This window comes from Balaenoptera borealis (genome assembly GCF_965194805.1).
Source record: "Balaenoptera borealis genome assembly, chromosome: 20".
Lineage (NCBI taxonomy): Eukaryota > Metazoa > Chordata > Mammalia > Artiodactyla > Balaenopteridae > Balaenoptera > Balaenoptera borealis.
The window spans coordinates 53,409,331-53,430,217 of NC_138879.1; the positions used below are offsets into that span (position 1 = coordinate 53,409,331).

General features: G+C 41.7%; 1 protein-coding gene across 8 annotated transcripts in view; it reads right to left on the reverse strand.

Moving 5' to 3' along the window:
- Positions 1-20,887, reverse strand: part of MYH10 (myosin heavy chain 10) — a 137,994-nt gene that overhangs the window by 98,945 nt on the left and 18,162 nt on the right. For all 8 annotated transcript variants that reach the window (XR_014238589.1, XR_014238590.1, XM_082372885.1 and 5 more), the window contains exons 3-4: positions 18,226-18,382; positions 4,872-4,899 (exon numbers count right to left, since the gene is read on the reverse strand). Coding sequence is in view for 6 of the 8 variants with exons in the window: in XM_082372885.1 (XP_082229011.1) it covers positions 4,872-4,899; positions 18,226-18,382 (185 nt within the window). In the remaining 2 variants the exon portion in view is untranslated. The remainder of the gene's footprint in view (positions 1-4,871; positions 4,900-18,225; positions 18,383-20,887) is intronic.

Sequence of the window (20,887 nt, forward strand, 5' to 3'; positions counted from 1 at the left end):
TTCTAAATAACTGACTTTTTGGAAGAATACAGCCAATGGAATTAAATAAGTAAGTAAGTAAAGCAAAAAAGTGAACAGACTATTCTAGAATATAGAATTAAAATGAAGAGATGTAAGGAATACAAGGAGTGAGAGCCTGACAGGATTTAAAAGTTATTAGAAACATGGTGAGGACTGTTACAGAATATGGGTTGTACATGAGATGACATTACTGAATCACTGTCAATCTTCTCAAGTGTGACAATGGTCTGTGGTTATGTGGGAATGCCTTGCTCTTAGAAAACGCCTGCTGTGTATCTAGGGGTAAAGTGTCAGGATGCCTGCAAACTTGCAAATGGTTTAAAAAAAAAAAAAGTGCTGTGTGTGTACAAAGAGAACTGACATTTAAGTGAAGGGTATACGGGCACTTAAAGTACCATTCTTTCAACTTTTCAGTAAAATTCAGGTTTGAATTTTTTAAAATAAAAACTTGGGGAAATGCACGAGCAAAGGTTAAAAAAAGGAAAAAAATGAAGTAAAGAAAACGTAAAAATTTAAAAATCACTGAAGTAGGGGATGGGTATATGGGGGTCACCAACTATTCTATTTTTGTGTAGGTTTGAAGTTTCAAAATAAAATGCCTTTATAAAATGCTATCAGAAAGGTTTTACCCTTTGAAGACACATACAGTATTCACTAGTTTCTAAACTTCCTAATCTGTACTTAAGCCTGTTTCCTTGGTTCCTACTTAATTAAGAGATGCATTCTTTTGTTTGCATTTTTATCCATTTCCTAAGTATGTTCAGAACAGTGTGCTAGGTTCTCAGGGGATAATTAAAAAGCAATGAAGGGAAGTCACAGTTCCTACCTTACTGTCTAGTTATAAGACAAGACCCACACGACCTAAATAGGTAATGAACTGCTGTCTATTAAAAAAAAGGGCCTGATAAGGGGAAATCAGTGTGGGCTGGAACTGGCTGTATCGATGGGCATATTTCCTCCCTGCGGGGAGAGAGAGGCTAAAAGGCAAGGAAGTCAGCCAGGATCCACCAAGATGGGCCAGATAGTAGGTGCTGGGCAGGGCTAGGAAAGACAGGAGAAATATGAAACGAGGTGACAACCAGAAAGAGGGATATGAAAGAGAGCGGGGAGTCCAAAAACACAGGGCAAGATTTAAACCTTGAGTCTGGAAACACACAGTGTTGATGTCGGAAAGAAGGATAATGGGAGACACATCTTGTCTGTGTAGGAATAAAGGTTAATTTTTAGGCATGTTGAGTTTAAACTGGCATTTATTCCCTACTTCACACCCTGGGCTCCACGCAAGACCAAATTACCTGGAATTGCCTGACATCATTTCTCACCCGCTGTCCCCTGTGCCCGGAAGGTTCACTGATTCTTTAAGAAGTCCCGAGGGATTGTGACAAGGATGAGGGTCTAGAAACTCACCTGGCTGCACGGCTGCCCATCTGAGCTAGAAACCCCCTAGAAGCCAGTAAGGACCAGCCAAGGCTGCTGCCTCCCAAAGGCCCAAGTCCCCCCCCACCCCCTTCCCCAATGCACCAGGGCGCAGAGATGAACTCTGTAGGGGAGCCTTCAGACTCACACCCCTGCCAGCCTTGTTCACTGCCTCCAATGTCGCTCCTCTGCTCTCATATTGTGTTTTCTTTCTCCTGATCCCAAACCCCACTATTTCCTGCTCCCGCCCCCCTCTTTTCCTCCGTACTCTCTGGGCCCCCCATTCCACAGTGTGCAAAGGCACCCACGTTCTCAGTGTCCTCCCTGAACACTCCCTCCTCCGCTGGCCCCGCTCCACGTCACACACCGGCACACACACATGATCAGGAAGAAAGGGGCATCTTTCTCCCTCTCCCTCACGTCGCTTCCAGACCCTCGTGTTACAAAGCCTCGACCCCTCACCCCCGCCTCTCTGAGGTCACATACAGCCATAACGGTTGTTCTGACACTTGGATTTATTTTGTCTAGTAAGATCATTAAACACAAACAAAAACCTCCATTCCCGTTTCAAAAAAGAAAGCACTTTTTATCCCCCCCAAAAAAGGGAAGTGTCTTACCTTGGAATAAAGGACATTCCTCTAAGTGAAATAGTTTAGCTTTTTGAAGGGCTCACTAGAGGCCACCATCCTCACACTATCACTCGTGTGTGTGTGTGTGTGTGTGTGTGTGTGTGTGTGTGTGTGGTCAAGCCTCTCCTCTCCTCATGTGAGTGACACACCCCCAACCCAGGCCCCTTGGCTCCTTGATACCTTCAACCCCGATGACCCCCTGCTCTCTCTCTGCTTCGGCTGCCCACTCCTGTGGCCACACCGAGGTGTTCCCATCTCATCACCTGCGGCCACAGTGCCTACTCTTCCTGCTCCTTCTGTGCCGGTGTCCCCAGGAGGACCTGTCCTCTAGTTCTCTGACCCAACTCCTTCCTCCCTATCAATCCCCCCTCGTTTGCCCATATCCCAGGCAGGGTCCATCATGACAGTTTCTCTGGCCAATGTCCTCAGTTCTCTCATTTCAGTGACCGCCCATCTGCACCCACTTACAAAAACTGTCCCAGCTTCTGTTGGATTGAATCTGGTTCCATTCCAACACCCTCGTGGGGCAAGGTCCACAGCAACGGCCCCAACTGTTTCACATCCTGCTGTACCTACCCCCTTGGCTAGTGTTTCACACACTGACCTTGGCCTTGGCCACACATCTGGCTTGGGAATGGGGCGGCAGCAAGTGCAGCAAGTGTGCACAACCCTTATGCACTGGAGCTCGCTCTCCTGCTGCTCTTGGCACCTGTCACCATGTTAAAACCAGGGCTGGCCTGCTAGAGAATTAAAGGGCCTACAGGCAAGGCACCTCGGCCAACAGCCAGCCAGCCAGCCAGCCAGCAACTCCCCCCTTCCCCACCCCCCGTCCCAGGTGAGACAGGTCAGCCTGGCCCCGCTAAGCAGAAAGGCCCAGCTGAGCCCAACCCAATTGCTGGGAAAACTGCTTTAAGTCATTAAGTGTCAGGGTGGTTTGTTTTTTAAGAAAAGCTAATTCAGGGGCTTCCCCGGTGGCGCAGTGGTTGAGAATCCGCCTGCCAATGCAGGGGACACGGGTTCGAGCCCTGGTCCAGGAAGATCCCACATGCCGCGGAGCAACTAAGCCCATGTGCCACAACTACTGAGCCTGCGCGCCTAGAGCCTGTGCTCCTCAACAAGAGAAGCCACCGCAATGAGAAGCCCACGCACCTCAACGAAGAGTAGCCCCCACTCGCCACAACTAGAGAAAGCCCATGTGCAGCAACGAAGACCCAACGCAGCCAAAAATAAATAAAATAAATTTATTAAAAAAATAAATAAATTTATATTGATTCGTATAACTCAGAGGCTAAACAATGCTGGAAGAAAATTTACACAACAGAGAGACCAGTGTCAGCTATTTCTGCTTCTCCCCTCCTCCTTATTAACACCAAAGTCTCTCTTCATGGGAAGGAGAAGCCACGAGATGGGAACTTTCTCAATTCCCAGCCTCCCTGTCACTCTAGAGGCCTCACGTCCCCCCAGGTCCCGGCCCGACGCCCACCCCGTGCCCTCCGCGCCCCTCAGTTCTCTCTGCCCTGCCCCCATCTCCCTCTACAGCATTTAACCTCTCCCACATTAAACTCACCATCAAAAACAACAAAAGTCGATTTCTCACCACTAATCCACTGCTGCAATTTTCACTTTCTCAAGCCCTGGGGAAGTAGCAGGCCTACACTTGGCTTTTTGATTCTTTTTTAAACTTTTTCACACACACACACACACACACACACACCCCGCCCCCGTCATTCCTCAGCTGCCATCTGGCTTCGACCTCCCTCCCCACCCCCAGTGCACCTCAGTCGACCACCGCCAGCCTCCTGCTCTAGCGCTAAATCCCACGCCCGTGGTTCTGTATATTTCACTCACTCTCAAGGGCGTCGGACGCATTCTGTGGCCCACGGTTTGGGCGTCTCTGCGGCGTCTCACCCTCTTCCCCCACCCTCGAAGGTCGCCCCTCCCGGGGATCCCACACTCAGAGGCGACCTCACTCACCGCGTGGCTGCCGTCACCCAGGCCGCCGGCTCTGCATTCCGGGCACAGCTCCGACTCCACGTTCACGGGGCCAGCGGCCTAGTGACAGCTCCACTCCGGAGAGCCACAGGCACCTCAAAGTCAGTGTCCTCCCAAACTCCTTGCCTTCCACCCCGAGCCTGTTCCTCCACCGAACTCCTTACATCCTGAAACTAGCACAACTCCAGCCTCTCCGAGCTCCCCTTTCTCGGGCGTGTAAATCACCGAGTCCCGCTGGGCCTGTCTCCTAAACTAAACTCCACCCGAGATCCACCCACTTTCCTCTGGCTCCACCACCACCTCTCCACCTGAAGTCACTTCCCTCCCTCGCGGAGCTAACTCAACAGCCTCCCACCTGGTCTTCGCGTGTTCACGCTTCCCCGTGCACCCTCCCCACCGTAGCCAGCGTGACCTTCCTAACGTGCAAATCTGACCGCTTCCTGCCACGGGTTCTGTTCTATCCTGACTCTCCAGCACTTCACACACAGCACACAGGCGCATGATAATAATGCTTCCTGGGTGGTACGGGTAAATTCCCAAAATGTCCAAGAGGTCAACACTTGGACAAACAAACTAAAGATGTAAGTTTCACAGATTAACGTTATGAAATCTGTGAAAAGCCCAGTTTGACAACCAAAGAGTAACACCAAATTTAAGCAACTTATATACTGTAGTCTTAAAACAACAACTGCAAGGTTTACATCAAACTCTTAAGTGACTGCTCTCCCTTCCCCCTCCCCCCACACAAAAAAATAATGGCTTTTACTTTCCAACAGAATCGAAAAGAAGTCTGAATGTTCAACATTTACTTACGTGCAAAGAATTGACTGGTCCTCACGATCTACAAAACAAAACAAAACAAACAAAAAAAAAAGAAAGTGACCATTTGCCTGGTTTTTAAAAAATTTGATATAATAATAAAGTTGCAGTGATAGCCTGTAAAATACTAGTAACTCTGCTGCTCTCAGGTCAAGTTAACTCTTCCCAACCCTATTATATATTATACAGTCCTAAATCCCGTCAAGTTCATCATTCTACTGCCAGATTCTCTGGGGTAGATAACAACCCAGGCTCAGATGACTGTACATGTCTAATCAACCTGGACTCTCCAACCCGGCTGCCCCTCAGAGTCGACTGGGAAGTTTTATAAAATTGAACTCCGCAGAACTCCACCTTCAGAGGGAGGGATTGAAAACCCCTTTTTAAGTAGGTTCCCCAGGTGATTCTGATGCAGGGCCAGGTTTGGAAACCACTGCCTTTCAAGAAAACCCACCACCAGAGAGGAATCATTATTAATTTGACCTTAAAGGAGAAAAAACCCCAAAAAGTATCAAACACTGAGTGGAAGAGAAGATTGAAGGAGGATAAACAGCTATATGAGGTTTAACCACTGTCTCAAGTCAGAATGTTAGATACACCAAAAATAACGAAAGGACGTATGATGAAAAATATCTAACATGATTTTAAAGTGATGAATGATTTAAGTATTCATATTCAGCTCAATTTTTCAACTGAAAAGGTGAAATGCAAACCCACGTGTAGTCCAAGGACAAAACCACCTGTGTAGGATGTATGACTTCCAATCACTTATGAGCATCATTATCTCTATTTTACAGACGAGAATGTTCTTTGAGGAAGTTAATCCTCCAGTCACATCGCTACTGGGGGACAAGGATGCAGGTGAGAACCCAGGCCTGTCTGCCTCCAGTGCCTGTGTCCTCAACACTCCCGACCAAGACTGTCACTGCCTCAAAAGCAACTGCGGTCACGAGGGCCCGGCCCAGGTAGCATTTCCGTCGCTCCCTACTCTGTGCTTGCTTTCCCATCAGAAGAGCCATCACGTGCCCAATGAAGGTCTCACAGTAGTTCAGGCATAGATAACCTCCATCAAAGAGAAATGAAGAGTTCCTTCACTACGTCATGCTCTTTTCATATAATATTATTAAAAGAAACAAATCCATTCATATACTCTGTGTATAAACTGATTTATAGCAAGAGCATATTACTGCCCGGCCCCTTGAGTCTAATTTTAATTCCTAATAATAGCTCCTAACCACTGTTTTCTCCTTCTTTCTGGCCGCCATGGGCAACATAGTTGATGTCTGCCCCTTTATTGGTTCACTTTCCCAGGAGTGATGTGCCATCTCCTTTCTGTGGCATGTCCTTCCCGGATCCATGACCACTTGGATTACCTCCACCTGCCCTTCGTGCTCAGCTCAGCTGTATCTCCTCTGAGGAGCCTCCCCAGACCCTCTTCCTCAGGCTCCTCCCTGTTTCCTTCTTTTGACCACAGTATTCTGGAGTTAGACAAACAATACCGCCAACTGCCTGCCCCACCAGCATGTGCTGCCTGAGATCACAGACTGTCTTGCTCCTTTATTCCCAGAATTAACAGTCAGCCTTCCGTCCACTGAGAGAACCCAGTACAAGGAGCCAGGCCGGGCACTGGCAAGACACCGGGAACTGGAATCTTCTGTCCTAGTTCCAGCCCCGCCACAAACTGCCCACAGATCTATAAATGAGGCATTGATTCCTTGCTGGTCTCGGGTTCTTCACCTATAAAACTAGTATTTTACCAAGTTTTTGCGTATTATTCACTCTAAACATGAACCCTCACACCCCAAATTCTCCTGGTCTGAGCAACGTCTATAGAACTCCACTTCATAGTTTACAATGAACTTTATATGCTAAAAACCTATAAATATAACCAGACACAGCCTTATAGTGACATTTAAGGGAAATAACTTCATGTTCAAAAATGCAACTAGCCTTCTAAAGAGTAGAGACTCATTTGATAGCTCAGTTATTTTCCAAAGCACCTTTCAAAAAACACATAAGGAGGTACTCAATAAATCCATGTTGAATTAAATCATATTTTCAACAGTGAAAAAGGTTTCAAATCAGTCACCTCAGCTCCTACCTTAAAAAACTAGAAAAGCACAAATTAAACACAAAATAAGTAGAAGAAAAAATGATAAGGAACAGAAATCAATGAAATGGGAAACAGGAAAAAAAAACAAAAACAAGTGACCAAATGCTGGTTCTTTGAGATCGATGAAATTGATAAATCTCTAGACAAAATGATCAGGTATAAGACACAAATTACCAGTATCTGGAATAAGAAAGGGAAAACCACTATAGATCCCAGAAATACTGAAAGGATAATAAGGAAATATTAGGAACCACTTTCTGCCAAAAAATTTGACAACTAGGATGAATAGGATAATTTCTTTAAAAGACATAAACTACTAAAGTTCACTCAAAAAGAAACAATAACTTAAATAGATGTAGAAAAGACATACAATAAAACAACATCCATTCATGAGTAAAAACAAAAACAAAAAACTCAGCAAACTAGGAATACAAGGGAACTTCAACAACTTGATAAAGGGCATCTACAAAACACCTACAGTTTACATCATCCTTAATGGTGAAAAACTGAATGCTGTCCCCCTGAGACCAGGAATAAGACAAGGATGTCTGTTCTCACACCTATTCAACATCACAAAGAAGAAAAATAATTAAAAGCAGAGACTTAAAAAGGAGGAAATAGGGCTTCCCTGGTGGCGCAGTGGTTGAGAGTCTGCCTGCCAATGCAGGGGACACGGGTTCGAGCCCTGGTCTGGGAAGATCCCACATGCCGTGGAGCGACTGGGCCCATGAGCCACAATTGCTGAGCCTGCGCGTCTGGAGCCTGTGCTCCGCAACAAGAGAGGCCGCGATAGTAAGAGGCCCGCGCACCGCGATGAAGAGTGGCCCCCACTTGCCGCAACTAGAGAAAGCCCTCGCGCAGAAACGAAGACCCAACACAGCCATAAATAAATAAATAAATAAAATTAAAAAAAAAAAAAAAAAAAGGAGGAAATAACAATGTCTCTATTTGTAGAGGACATAATTGTCTATAGAGATAATCCCAAAGAATCTACCAAAAAACCTTTCAGAATAAGTGACTTTTGCAAGGTTGCAAAATATGTCAATATATATTTTAAAAATAATATTTCTATATATTAATAGTGAACAATTGGAAATTAAAAATTTTAAAGTTCCATTTAACACTACTAAAAACAGGAAATGCTTAGTTATACTAAGGGATATGTTATACTTAGATATAAATCTAACAAAGTATGTGCAAGATCTATATACTAAAGACTATAAAATACTGATGAAATAAATTAAAGACCTACATAAATAGAGAGATAAACCATGTTCATGGATTGGAAGACTCAAAACTATTGTCAATTCTGCTCTAATTGTTCTATAGAGTCAATGCAATCCAATCAAAATGTGAAGAGTGGGACTTTAGAAAATGACAAGCTAATTTCTATAATTTATATTGAAAGACAAAGCAACTAGAATAGAGAAAATAACTTTTAAAGAATGATGGTGGAAAATACACTATTTGATTTCAAGATTTACTGTATGGCTATTGTAACCAAGACGTATGATATCTGCCAAAGGACAGACATACAGATCAAAGGAATTGAGAATCCTGACAAAGGCAATTCACTGGAGAAAAAAATTGTCTTCTCAACAAATGGTGCCAAGATCAACTGGATATCCACATGCAAAACGATGATCTTCAATCCATACCTTGCACCATACATGAAAATTAACTCAAGATGGATCACAGACTGAGTGGGAAAAAATTGCAAATCACTTACCCAATAAAGGACTTGTAACTAAAAAGGACAAAGAATTCTCAAAAATGAGTAATAAGAAAACAAACCACCCAATTTTTTTAAATGGTTAAAAGATTTGGACACTTCACCAAGGAAGACATACAGGTGGCATAAGCACATCAAAAGATGCTTAATATCATTAGTCACTAGGGAAATGCAATTTAAGACCACAATGAAATATCACTACACACTTATCAGAGAGACTACAATTTAATAAAAAACTGACAATACCAAGTGCTGACAGGATGCAGAACTGGAACTCTCATCCATTGCTAGTAAGGTTGAAAAATGGCACAGCCACTTGGAAAAAGTTTGGTAATTTCTTATAAAGTTAAACATACACCTACCATGTGACCGAGCAATCCTACTCCTAGGTATTGAGCCAAATGAAATTAAAACTTACACTAAAAAAACCTGTATACAAATGTTTCTAGTGTCTTTACTGCCAAGAACTGGAAACTATCTAAATGCCCTTCGAATGGTAAGTGAATAAATAAACTGTGGAACATGCATCCAATGGAATACTACTCAGAACTAAAAAGGAGTGAAGTATTGGTGGATGACGCTCAAATGTACTATGTTAGTGAAAGAAGCCACCCTCAAAAGGCTAACTTGTGTATGATTACATGATGTTCTGGAAAAGGCGAAACTATAGTGACAAAGGAAAAAAAAATCAGTGGTTGCCATGGTCTAGAGGGGAGGGAATGACTATAAGGAGAGTGTAGAAATTTGGGGGAAGATAGAGCTGTTCTATATCTTGATTGTAGTTACACAACTATAAGCATTTGTCAAAGGTCAAAAAACTATGCACTAAAAAGGCTGAATATTACTGTATGCAAATGATACCTTACTAAAATTGTATATATTTAGTTTTCCCATCCAGCAACATGCTGTGCCTCTACATTTAAGACTTTAAAAAAGTTCTGCAATTTCTTATTCAAGTTCTGCCTATTTTTGTTCACTGCTACCATATACATTTTTGGCTAAAGAATAAGTACATCTTTAAACTTATCACCCAGTGAAATCACTGTTTCATCCCCTCACTAACCCTTTCACTCTGATGCCTGTACCCTCTTAGTTTTCTTCATAGCGCTTATCACTATGATATTGTCTTTATTTATTTTCCTGTATCTTCAATGAGATAACAGTTCTCTAACACAATCACTAGAAGGGTTTTCCTACATTTGACAGCTTCTCAGGGTAAGGAGTGTTACTGTCTCCCACTGTCTGTATTCCCACATTATAAGATTCAATACATAGATTCAAGGCAACTGTAATTCATTATAAAACATTCCTTTTCCTGGCATAAAATAATGCCCTTTGTCCCTGTTTCTGCTGTGACGTCTACTTTAGACTTGAGATGACTTTAATTGGTGCTCCCTTTTTGTACCCATTTGGCCGAGGAAATGCCCATCACTGCACTGCTATTAGTTTTCTACTTTGAGATGTCTCTCTTGTAAGGGGCATATGATTATATTAGGCTCTGTTATTTATAGGGGGTTAAAAGTATTTCTATTTACTGCTGTATTTGGTGTTACCTGTTTTCTGACCTTTTGAAGCCTTCCTTGATGTTCCTTTTAAAAGATGGTCTGTTTTCCTTGCTTTTCTTTCTCCTAATGTAAGAAACTTGTATCCAGTTTCAACATTTTTCAAAAAGATTCCTTTAACCTATATTTTAAAGGTTCACACTCTGATGTATATCAATCCTAGTCTTAAAAGACTTATTCTTAAAACAAGAGAGGGGTAGTATATGTGCTTATTATACTAGGACATCCCTTGGTGTGTCAGATGTCATTTCAAGACTGCTGCTCAGGATTCCACTATATAAGTGAGCCATCTTTTTAGGTAATTACTTACTCGTAGAACAATTGGTTATTTCCAGTGTTTCTCAGGAAGCTACTGGAGGTTATTCTCCATCCAAAATAACAGCATATGGGATCCATAAATTAAGAAGTACAACCACGGAAAGAAGCAAGGAGGAATTCCCTGGTGGCCCAGTGGTTAGGACTCTGTGCTTCCACTGCAGGGGGCACGGGTTCGATCCCTGGTCGGGGAACTAAGCTCCCACGTGCCGCAAGGCGAGGCCAAAAATAAAACCCACACACACACAAAACACACATAACCTTAAAACACACATACCCTTTGATCCAGCAGTCCACAGAAAGAAGCAAGGAATTTCCAGAGTGCAGGCGAAGGCAAGTCTGAAGACCACTAAGTACAGACTGGAGGATAAAGGGTCCCCGGAGGTATGTCTCCAAGGGAGGAAAGACACTGATAAATTACGTGATATATGTCTACGTATTGAAAGAAGATTTGTAGTTCTGTCAAATCAATGTAGTAATTGCAGAACTACTCTGTTCCCCCAAAAGAGGAAAATTACTAACCCCAGGGAAAACAGCAAATTGTGTAAGAAAGGAAATGTGATCATAGGAGAAATAGTTTAAATGTTGAATACTAAAATGCCAAAAAATGTTGATTTGACTTCTATCAGGAAGATGGGGGCAGGCAGTTAAAAACTCTTCTTTCATAATAGGAAGTCTATAGAAAACACCAGAAGTTAAAAAAAAAAAAAAAAAGAATATCACAAGCCTGTTACTTAGAAATATATACACACACAAGAAGAAACAGATTAAAACATGATTTCCTCTAAAGAGGAAATCCAGAATGGGCAGGGGTAGGACAGGTATCTCTTGTTTCTTTTTCAATAATGTAAGCCTTGCTGTACGGTGTTTTTGCTTGTTTCAACTATCTTCACGTATTACTTTTTAACAAAAAGTAAAAAGTAATTTAAGCATTCAAAGTTCTTTGACAATTTCTGATCTTGATGTTATCCAGACTATTCTGCATTGTTTAATGGTCTAAAACCATTTAGATAACACAGGAATTATCTAGTCCTTGAGATTTGATAGACTTCCCCACTAAAATTGTCTGGGCCTTGTGTCTTTGAGACATAAAGGTAAAATCTCTGACAATCTTTACCATTTCTCCCACTGACATTTTTCTAAGTTTTCCACCTTATTTTGAGTCAATTTTGTCTCTGTTTATAGTGTTATAAAACCTTTATTCTTTCTGGTGGTTCTCTCTTAGTCACACTTGCCAAATGTTTGTCTATTTTATGGTCTTTTCGTGGAACTAGTTCAAGTTTTACTTAACAATTTTATGTTTTTCCTCTAGTTTAGGTTCATTTCATGTTGTACTTTTTAAAAAATTGAGGTATACCTGACATGTAACGTTATATTAGTTTCAGGTGTACAACACAATGATTCAATATTTGTATATACTGCGAAATGACCACCACAAGAAGTCTTAAGTTACCATCCAGGCTGTACTTTTAAAGAACTTCTTTTGTGTGTGTGAAATGACACACAGAAAAGCTCATGAGACAATACAGTTTAACAAATTATCATAAAGTCTTTTATCTACCTTGTGAGTAAAAGGCTTGTATGTAAATCTTTATTTACTAATAAAAATATTTATAGCTATGAATTCTTTCTTAAAGCAGTTTTTGCCTTAAGCCATAAATTTTTTACATGTGATATTTTGTTGTGGTTAACTTCTAAAGAATCTGTAATAGCAGTTTTGATTTCTTCTTTTACCAAAAAAGCCATATAGATGAATGGCTAACAGCAAAAACAGTAAGAAGAACTCATTAAACAACACTCCCACAAAACAAACCCAGGTGGAAATCTGTTAATACCTTGTCTTACTGCACTGTGGTCAGAGAATGTGGCCTGATCTGAGATTTTTATTGGTGACTTAGCATCAAAATTACAAGCCAAGGTTGTAAATGTTCTTTCTGCTTGATGGGCAGTAGTATTGTATATACGGGCAGTAGTATTGTATATACACTTTCCAATTCAAGCTTGCTAAATTGTGATCACATTCTTTATGTTCTTTCTTTTCCCTACTTATCTCAAATTCTGAGAGAAACACATTAAAGCTCCCTCTATAATTGTGGGTCACATTTCCCCTGTATTTCCAATAGCTGTTGTTTTAAATATGTGATGCAACGTGAATGGTATAAATGTATTATCTGAGTCTTCTAGAGAATTATGTCACACTGTTCCTCTCTTAAATCTCCCATCTCTGCTCCCTCCTCCTCACTCTCAGCTGAGACCCTGCTTCACCTTTCCCTGAGAAAACAGGAGTGTTTTCACAAGTTCCTACCACCAACCGGCAGATGCTTTCAAGAAACCTGGCCGTGAAGGGAAGGAGAGGATGGAAGAGAGAATTTTCTTTTTTAAAGTAACGGGGAAAACTTCAGCACATTTAATGCTAACATTGGGAGCCTCTAAAAAGGAAAGCAGAAGACAGTCAACACCGTGAGCTTCCTGAGACGGATTCCTAGGAGAGATGGGACGGGCACCAGAGGTGAAGGAGCTGGGAAGACTGCCTTCACGGGAGCGGGCGCAGGACGGGACGGTTTGTAAATCTGGCTCAGGAAGCTGCGGCAGCTCCTCTCTGGTGGCTTCTAATTTCTCCATGGATCAGGGGAAGAAGCCACCAGCTGGGGAGGAGAAGGGGACGCAGGGACCTAGGGAGCTGAAGTGGGCAGGGGCTTGAGACAATCATTAGGGAGAGTGAGGTTATAATCTTAATAGACAATCAAGGAAGGATTAGCAAGCAGTGTTCTGCGTGGAATCTGGGCTCGTGGTCACGAAATTAACAGGAGTATTGATCTGTTCAGCTGTATGAAGAGAAGATGCCAGAGGCATCAGCAACCCAAGTAAGAGCCTTAAAAAAAGACAAATATCTTGACTGACCCAGGGTAAGAATTTTGCCAAATAAGTATAACAAAAGAACAAAGGGACAAGGGGCATAGGATACTGACAGAAGACGCTGAAATGACAGACTATAAAATCTAAACTACACAAGGAAGAAAGTCAAGGCAGTACTGATAATACACAGGGAAAAAGGAGAACAGCGTCTGGACCCGAGATCTAAATGGAGTCAAAGAACACGGTCAGGAGACTTGCTGACTGAACTGCCAGGACGGAAGGATTTTGCAATAGAATTTCTGAAATATTTGAAAAATAAGATCATTTCAGAAGGTGGCACAGTCTAGGGTGTCAGCAGCATAAGTCAGAAGAGAAGAAGATTAAGAGATGATTAAGAGACCGGGGGCTGGCTGTTGACGAAAAACTAGGAAGTAACACAGGGTTATGGCAGGGCTTGAGGCAGGGAGGAAACGACGCCGTGTTGGGGGCCAGACCCACTAAGGAGGGAGGGGAGGAGGAGGGAGGAGGGGAACCCAGAAGAAAGCTGCTACAAGCGATGAGGGGCAGGCAGAGGAGGGGCAGTGTTTTCAAGGGGTAAAGAGTATTAATAGCCCAGCAGATGCACTGAGAGTAAGGACACTGACCCCATCTCCTAGAGCACAGGATCGGAGTGGAGGGCCCACACTCAGGGGAAAGCCAAGTTTCAGTTAAAGCCCGGAGGAAAAGAAAACACTTGACGAAGACATTGAATACATAGGGAAGTTTGCACATCACAGAGTGGGAGTTACCTAAGGCAGAAATGAAAAGAGAGCATTACGGAAATGAAGATGTGACCGGGAAACAAAAGAACAAGGAGATGTGGATTTCATTCTAAGACTCCAGGAAGAAGGTAGAATCTCAGGTCTTAGATATGCACGGGGGCCCCTGCAACTACTGTTAACAGCAAAATTTGCCTTTACATCTGTCTAGGTCAACAGAAGGTGGGTGGCAGTGTCGGCTGCTACTGAGTGGAAGCTGGCTGGGGTGGACGGCCACGGGGAGGGGCAGAGGAGGAGGAGCACACGGGGTGCTGGGGGAGCCTGGAATATTAATAGTCTTAGGTCCCCTCGCATGATTACCTACCGGGCACAGGTCTCAGTGTGCTGCGTTCAGTTTCTAACACGCAGGACTGCAAATGAGAAGTCTGAGCCCACTGACGCCCTCTCCACCGAGATCACCTGATCTTGCCCTATCCACACCACGCTGTGTTAGACCAGGCATGTGTCTCCTTTCAAGATTCCTGCCTGGCACTTAGTGAACCCTCTCAGTTTCAAGACTCAAGTCCTTCTTCAGCTCTGGTGAACTTTTTCAAAAATATCACTTCTCTCATGGCTCCTGAGAGTCTATACCATGTCTACAGATATGCAGAGTGTACACCATGTTTCCTACTCTTTCTGTCATAATTTCCATCAATTTCTTTTTCTTGTGTATTCTGGAAGAACTCCTTGAGTCGGTCTTCTAATTCATTGCTTTAGTCCAATTATGTCAATTCTGCTATCCCACGCTTTCAGAGTTTGTGATTTTTGCGAGCAAGTTTATGTCCAAGAACTCTACTTTCATTCATGCAGTCAAAGAATATTTCTTGAACAACTACTATGTGCCAGGCACACTCTGCATTTTTTTTTTTAAGTCCCACTGGTTGTTTTTTTTGGGGGGGCTGCGCCATGCGGCATGTTGTGATCTTCATTCCCTAACCAGGGATCGAACGTATGCTCCCTGCATTGGGAACACGGAGTCTTAACCACTGGACCACCAGGGAAGTCCCTCTGCATTTTATTGACGCAATATCCCCTAGAATCTAAAGTTAAGAAAAAAAAATTAAGCTCTCTTCTGTTTTTTGTGTTAAAAAAACAAACTCTGTTCAGTAGGACCATCTGCTCTGAATCCTCCACATGGTCCCCTGTCAAGCTACAGGTCCTCTTCGTAGGCCCACTGATGTTTAGCTATTTATTTGCTCACGTTTGTAACTGAACACCCAGATGGATGAGCATTGGTAGCTGGTCTGAGCTTCATGAGCAGTTGCAAGTTGTTGACTGTTGTCTGACTGCTCTAGCAGACGTCCCACCCGACTGTGTTGTATCCTATATCCACAGGTAGCCCCCTACTTATAGAAAAAAATACAGTGGAATTGGTTAGAGTGGGTTTTTTTTGTTTTTTATTGTCTGTTTTAAATTATTACGTAATCAAAACTATCAACTAATTCTTTTAGCTTCCACGTGGCAGTTTATGATTGTGGATAAGAATGTGTCACGTTGCCTTGGTTTTGAATCCTCGTTCATACCTCTTCTATTTACATTTTCTTGGTCAAGTTATTTAACTTTTTGTGCCTCAGCAAAATAGGGACAGTAATTCTATTTACTTTATAGGATTGTTGTGGATTAAATAATACACATAAAGCATTTAGCCCAGTGCCTGGCACATAATAATATTCAATACAGGTTCATTCTAGCATTAGTGATGATATTAATAATACCATTTACTGGTAAGCCACATCTTCCTCACTCTGTATTCATATAGCTGGTTTGGAAACCCAGTAGTGGGGCATTAACATTTATCCCTCTTAACTAGAGTCAAGTCACCATTCAACCTGTCAAGAGCTTTTGAAAACTGTTTCTTTTCATCAAATGTATTTCTTTTTCCTCCCAGTTTCATGTCATCTATAAATTTTACAGGCATGCATCCTATGTCTTCAAGTATATTGATTAGAATGTTGGAAAGGGCACAAACCCCTTGGTGCACATCCTGACGCCTGGCCAACCTCTATCATTAATCAGCATCTCAGGCACAACTTTGCAGCATCCAACCACGAGGAGATCACAGGGATCATGGAACGCCATGGAGAAGTCCTAATTCTCTGATAACACTGTCTACTATATTTCCCTTCCTACTCAGTGTAACGTAATGTGAGGAATATTTTCATGCTGTTTCTAGACTATTAACAGTAGATTCTAGAATCTTTCCTGGCAGGTATAGTAAGCTCAAGAGTGGGAGCTACTGAGCTTAATATAAAGGGGAGCTTCTTCCTCTTTTTAAAAATTAGAATTATATAATGTGAGACCATCTCAGCCTTCTGGAAACTCCTGTTCTATATAATACTTCAAAGAACAGGGGTTCGGTAACCTCAGTTGTGAGAATGTATTTGTTTAGAAGAGAAAATATGGATTCAATCAGAGGCGGAGTGTACTTTGGCCAATTTCTTCTCCCATATGAGGCAGTTTGCTCATTCATACAAATACTTTCCTGCATGTAAAGATCATTCTTCTTAATGGAGACACAGAATGAGACACAAAACAAAACGCTGAAGATTTTCCTTCTCCATCACCTGACTGCAGTTTATCACAGTCATGGCCATTTCTTAACATTCTGGGCTCTGAACCTAAGAAAGGGTTATTAAATTGAATCTTTTTTAAGCCTAAGCTCATCTTGGATTCCGAACCTCTTCTTACCCATCTGTGCCACTATTCTAGTCCTAAAGCACTTCCTGTTTGCCTCCGAGGACCTGGTATGGAAGAAGCATCCAAATGATACCTGAGTAGGAGATGGGTATTAACCCCCTCACACTGCCCTTTAGACCCAGGACCCAGGCAGCCTTTCCAGGACCTGGAATTTGATGACAGGTGGATGCAGCATACTCTGCTTCCTGAAGACCTCCTAGATTTTATTTTACTTTACAGAATTCATTTTTAAAAAAATAAAAGGAGAGAGAGGGAGAGTTTTACTATAGAAGATTTCACATAGTGCTAGGAAGTCCCACGTTTAAATGCAGTCTTGTTGACAGGTCCTACTGTATAACACAGAGAACTATATTCAATATCCTGTGATAAACCATAAGGGAAAAGAATAGGAAAAATAATATATAAGGGAGTTCCCTGGTGGTCTAGTAGCTAGGGGCCACCGGGGTCACTGCCGGGGCCCAGGTTCAACCCCTGGTCAGGGAACTGAGATTCCACAAGCCACGTGGCGTGACCAAAAGAAAAAAAAAAAAGAAAAAGAACACGTATATGTAAAACTGAATCACTTTGTTGTACACCAGAAATTAACACAACGTTGTAAATCAAACTATACTTCAAGAAAATCAAAATTTTAAAAAATTTAAAAGGAAAAAAAAATAAATGTAGTCTTGTTACACAATAATGTTAAATGCATTCAAAACTGCTCCATTCTAGTTTTCAAAAAAAATTCCTCCATAAATCATTGCGTCTGAAGCCATAATTCCAATTAAGGACTCTTCAAATTTATATTTCACTCAAGATCCAAAAAGAAAACAATCGAAATCCACCAACTCCACACATGCTGTTTAACTTTTGGTGTGTCCTTTTTCATGCATTTAAATAAAAAATATTTTATAATCTTTCTTTCCCCAATGATGCATCCACCTTTTCTTTTATTCTTCCTGTTGGTTTTAAAAACTAATGCAGTACAGCTTTGATTATACTGGCTTGTGGTGGAGAGATCAAATATATATAAAAACTAGATGCTTCTTAACAGAAAAATTAACATGAAGTATTTATGAAGCACCAAGCATACTTACCGGATGCCTATAGAAAATGGCCATATTGCCTAGTCTAATCTTAAGAATTCATAATTTTTCTACAATAAACATCTATCACTTTTCTTTTTAATCTTAAAAAAAAAAAAGTAAAGCCCTCTGTAGAAAAGATTGAAGACATTCTAAAAAAAACCGAATTACATTTAAGAAATTCTGAGTAGTATTCTAACATTTCCAGTTACCTTGAAGCATGCATCTGTAAGCAGATTCAGATATGGCATAGATGTGTGGAGGCATCTCGTGACGTTTCTTCCCTCTGTACATTTCAATAATATTCTCAGAGTAAATGGGAAGGTTCTTGTAAGGATTTATGACTACACAGAAGAGTCCAGAATAGGTCTAGAATAGATAAAAATAAAATACAGTGTTAAAAACAACAAACAAACTGCAATATATCCACAGGATCCAATCAGGAGACAAACCACACAGTAATTTGAACAGAGGACCTTTATCATTTGCACAATTAATCTATCCCTAAAATTAAATCTCGCCTATAATGGGCAATTCTAAACCACAAGTAGTTCTCCCACAGAGAGCCTATTAAGTGGTACTTCCTAGATTCAATTCCCTCATCTGTCAAATGGAAATAATAATATATGCTTCATGGCTTCACAGGGTCATTATTCAAACATGTCATTTGCTTTTTCACACTCATTCTCTCATGAGTGTACGAGGTATGAAAAGTTCATTAAGGTAGTTTCAGATTCCACGTTGCAACTCATCTTTAAGGAGATACCGGTGGCCAAGTTTGGGTACAGTATCAAAGGAGAATATCCACAATTATCTGGAAAGGTTATTATTAAAGAGTTTTTTTTTTTTTAAGTGTAAAACATTTTTACTCTTCTAATTTTTTTTGCTTTGGAAAATATAGGGGTTTTTTTCATAAAAATAATTTATGTCAACTTGTTATAGGTTTATTTTTAAATGAGTTGATAAATATTTAAAATTTTTGTTTTACTTTCTAAACACAGTAAATATCATGAAATATAAACAAAAGCTCTTTGGGGGCCCTCAAAAATTTTTAAGAGCCACTAGTCTAGAAGATAAAAACCTTCCTCATCAGTAGGGTAATCATTACTCAGAATTAATACTAGGAGCACTTTTGCCTTTGGGGTTTTTTTAATTCACATGGAATGATTTCTGAGAACTGACTCTGGGAATTATGGAAAATCAAGAGCGGTTAGGATTGCTGCCAGATGCTCTGGTCCTGGCGGGGCTGAAGGCACCTCAGCTGCACCGGGAGGCAGACCCTTTACTTCGGGTGATTCTAAATCTAAAGGCAAGAGGATCCTAGAAAAGGCCGAGGACCAGTGGTGCTCAGCTCCCCCCAGGAAGTACCGAGGGGCTTCTAACCAACAAGCTGTGTTCAGAAAGGCTGAAACCCCTGGCAGTGGCCACCAGGAGGCACTGTCCAGCCCACTCTGTTCTGCGCGCTGCAGTTAATGATGCTGGAAGAAGAAAGGTGGCCAAAAAAAGTTTAAGTGATCAGAACCACCTCAGTAGCTGTTCTCCTTTATCTTTGCTTCCCTCCCAACGGAGGCTCGGATGTGGAATGCACTTCCTACCTAGATCAGCGCTTGGGAATAAGACAAAGGCAAGCAAGGGCCCTGCCCTGAGCTCACTGATTTGGGCTGTTTGCCTGATTTCTGAACTGAGCGTCCCTGTTTGCCTGAGGCCACAGTAATTACTTGCCCCTCCCTGGGTGACTGCTGGGCCTGAAGCCGTTGGCTTTCTCATGTCCGGCATCACACCTCCAAGAACCCGGGCTGGCTCTCAGGCCACCCACCCAGCAGCCTGGCACCTTCTACCGAGTCTCTAGTCTAAGTAGGCCAGCCTCTCTCTGCCACCCACAGGAGAGAAAGGCAACGAGAGACAATAAAAACAGAGATTTTATTAAGGGTGAGAAAACTAAGGAGAGGCAATCTCAACATTTTAATTTTTTATTGAGTTTAATTTATACACAGGAAATTTGACAAATCATAACTACACATCTCAATGAATTGTTATATATGCAACCTCCACTTTTTCTTCAAAAATGAGATAATAAGTCTATCATGAAGCTACAAATTCTGCATTTCACTTTCTTTTGTAAGAGAAAAATAATTACAGACTGCCAAAACAAAACAAAACAAAAAACCCCAAAACCTCCAAGGAAGTTAAAATACGCCAATTCAGTTTAACATCCCATAGCATGTACGGCATGGTAACAGATCCTAATGATGACATTTGTAATCAGAAATCCTTCCAACATGTGTGTCTATCATGTGTTGGGGACTTTTCTGAGGACTAAGATTAGAGAGATGAGTAAATCTCACAAATATGAGTAAGTCATCAAAAAACAAGGGTGAATAATCATCAGTGTCCTATACTTGCCAAAGAGGAGCAGTAATAGAGGTTTAAGTGGAAATACTAAATTGAAGTGCTTAAAAAGCTAAGCTTCTATCTTGAAAATTAGCTCAAATGTTGGGCTCCTGCACTGAACCAGTACTGTACCACTTTTGTCCTCCCCAAGTCACATGGAAGGAGGGCGATGTATTGTTAGTTTCTCTGGAGGCCTTAAGTTCAAAGTAAATGTCATTATTAAGCATTTGAATACATGCAGAAGATACTAAGCAACTTCTTATACGCTCTAGGGGATGAAGACAATAAAGATACACTAAGCAAACAAGACATAATATAAGGCACTAAAAAGAGAGTGGTACAAAAAAAGAAAGATGAACAAGCCTTTTCAACAGAGAAACTCTGCAGTGGAACACACGACAAACCCCACTGAAGGTCACGGCCATCTTGTCAGAAACCGTACAACTAGGTACTAAGTCCAGACCTAGAGGGTCTTTGATGTTC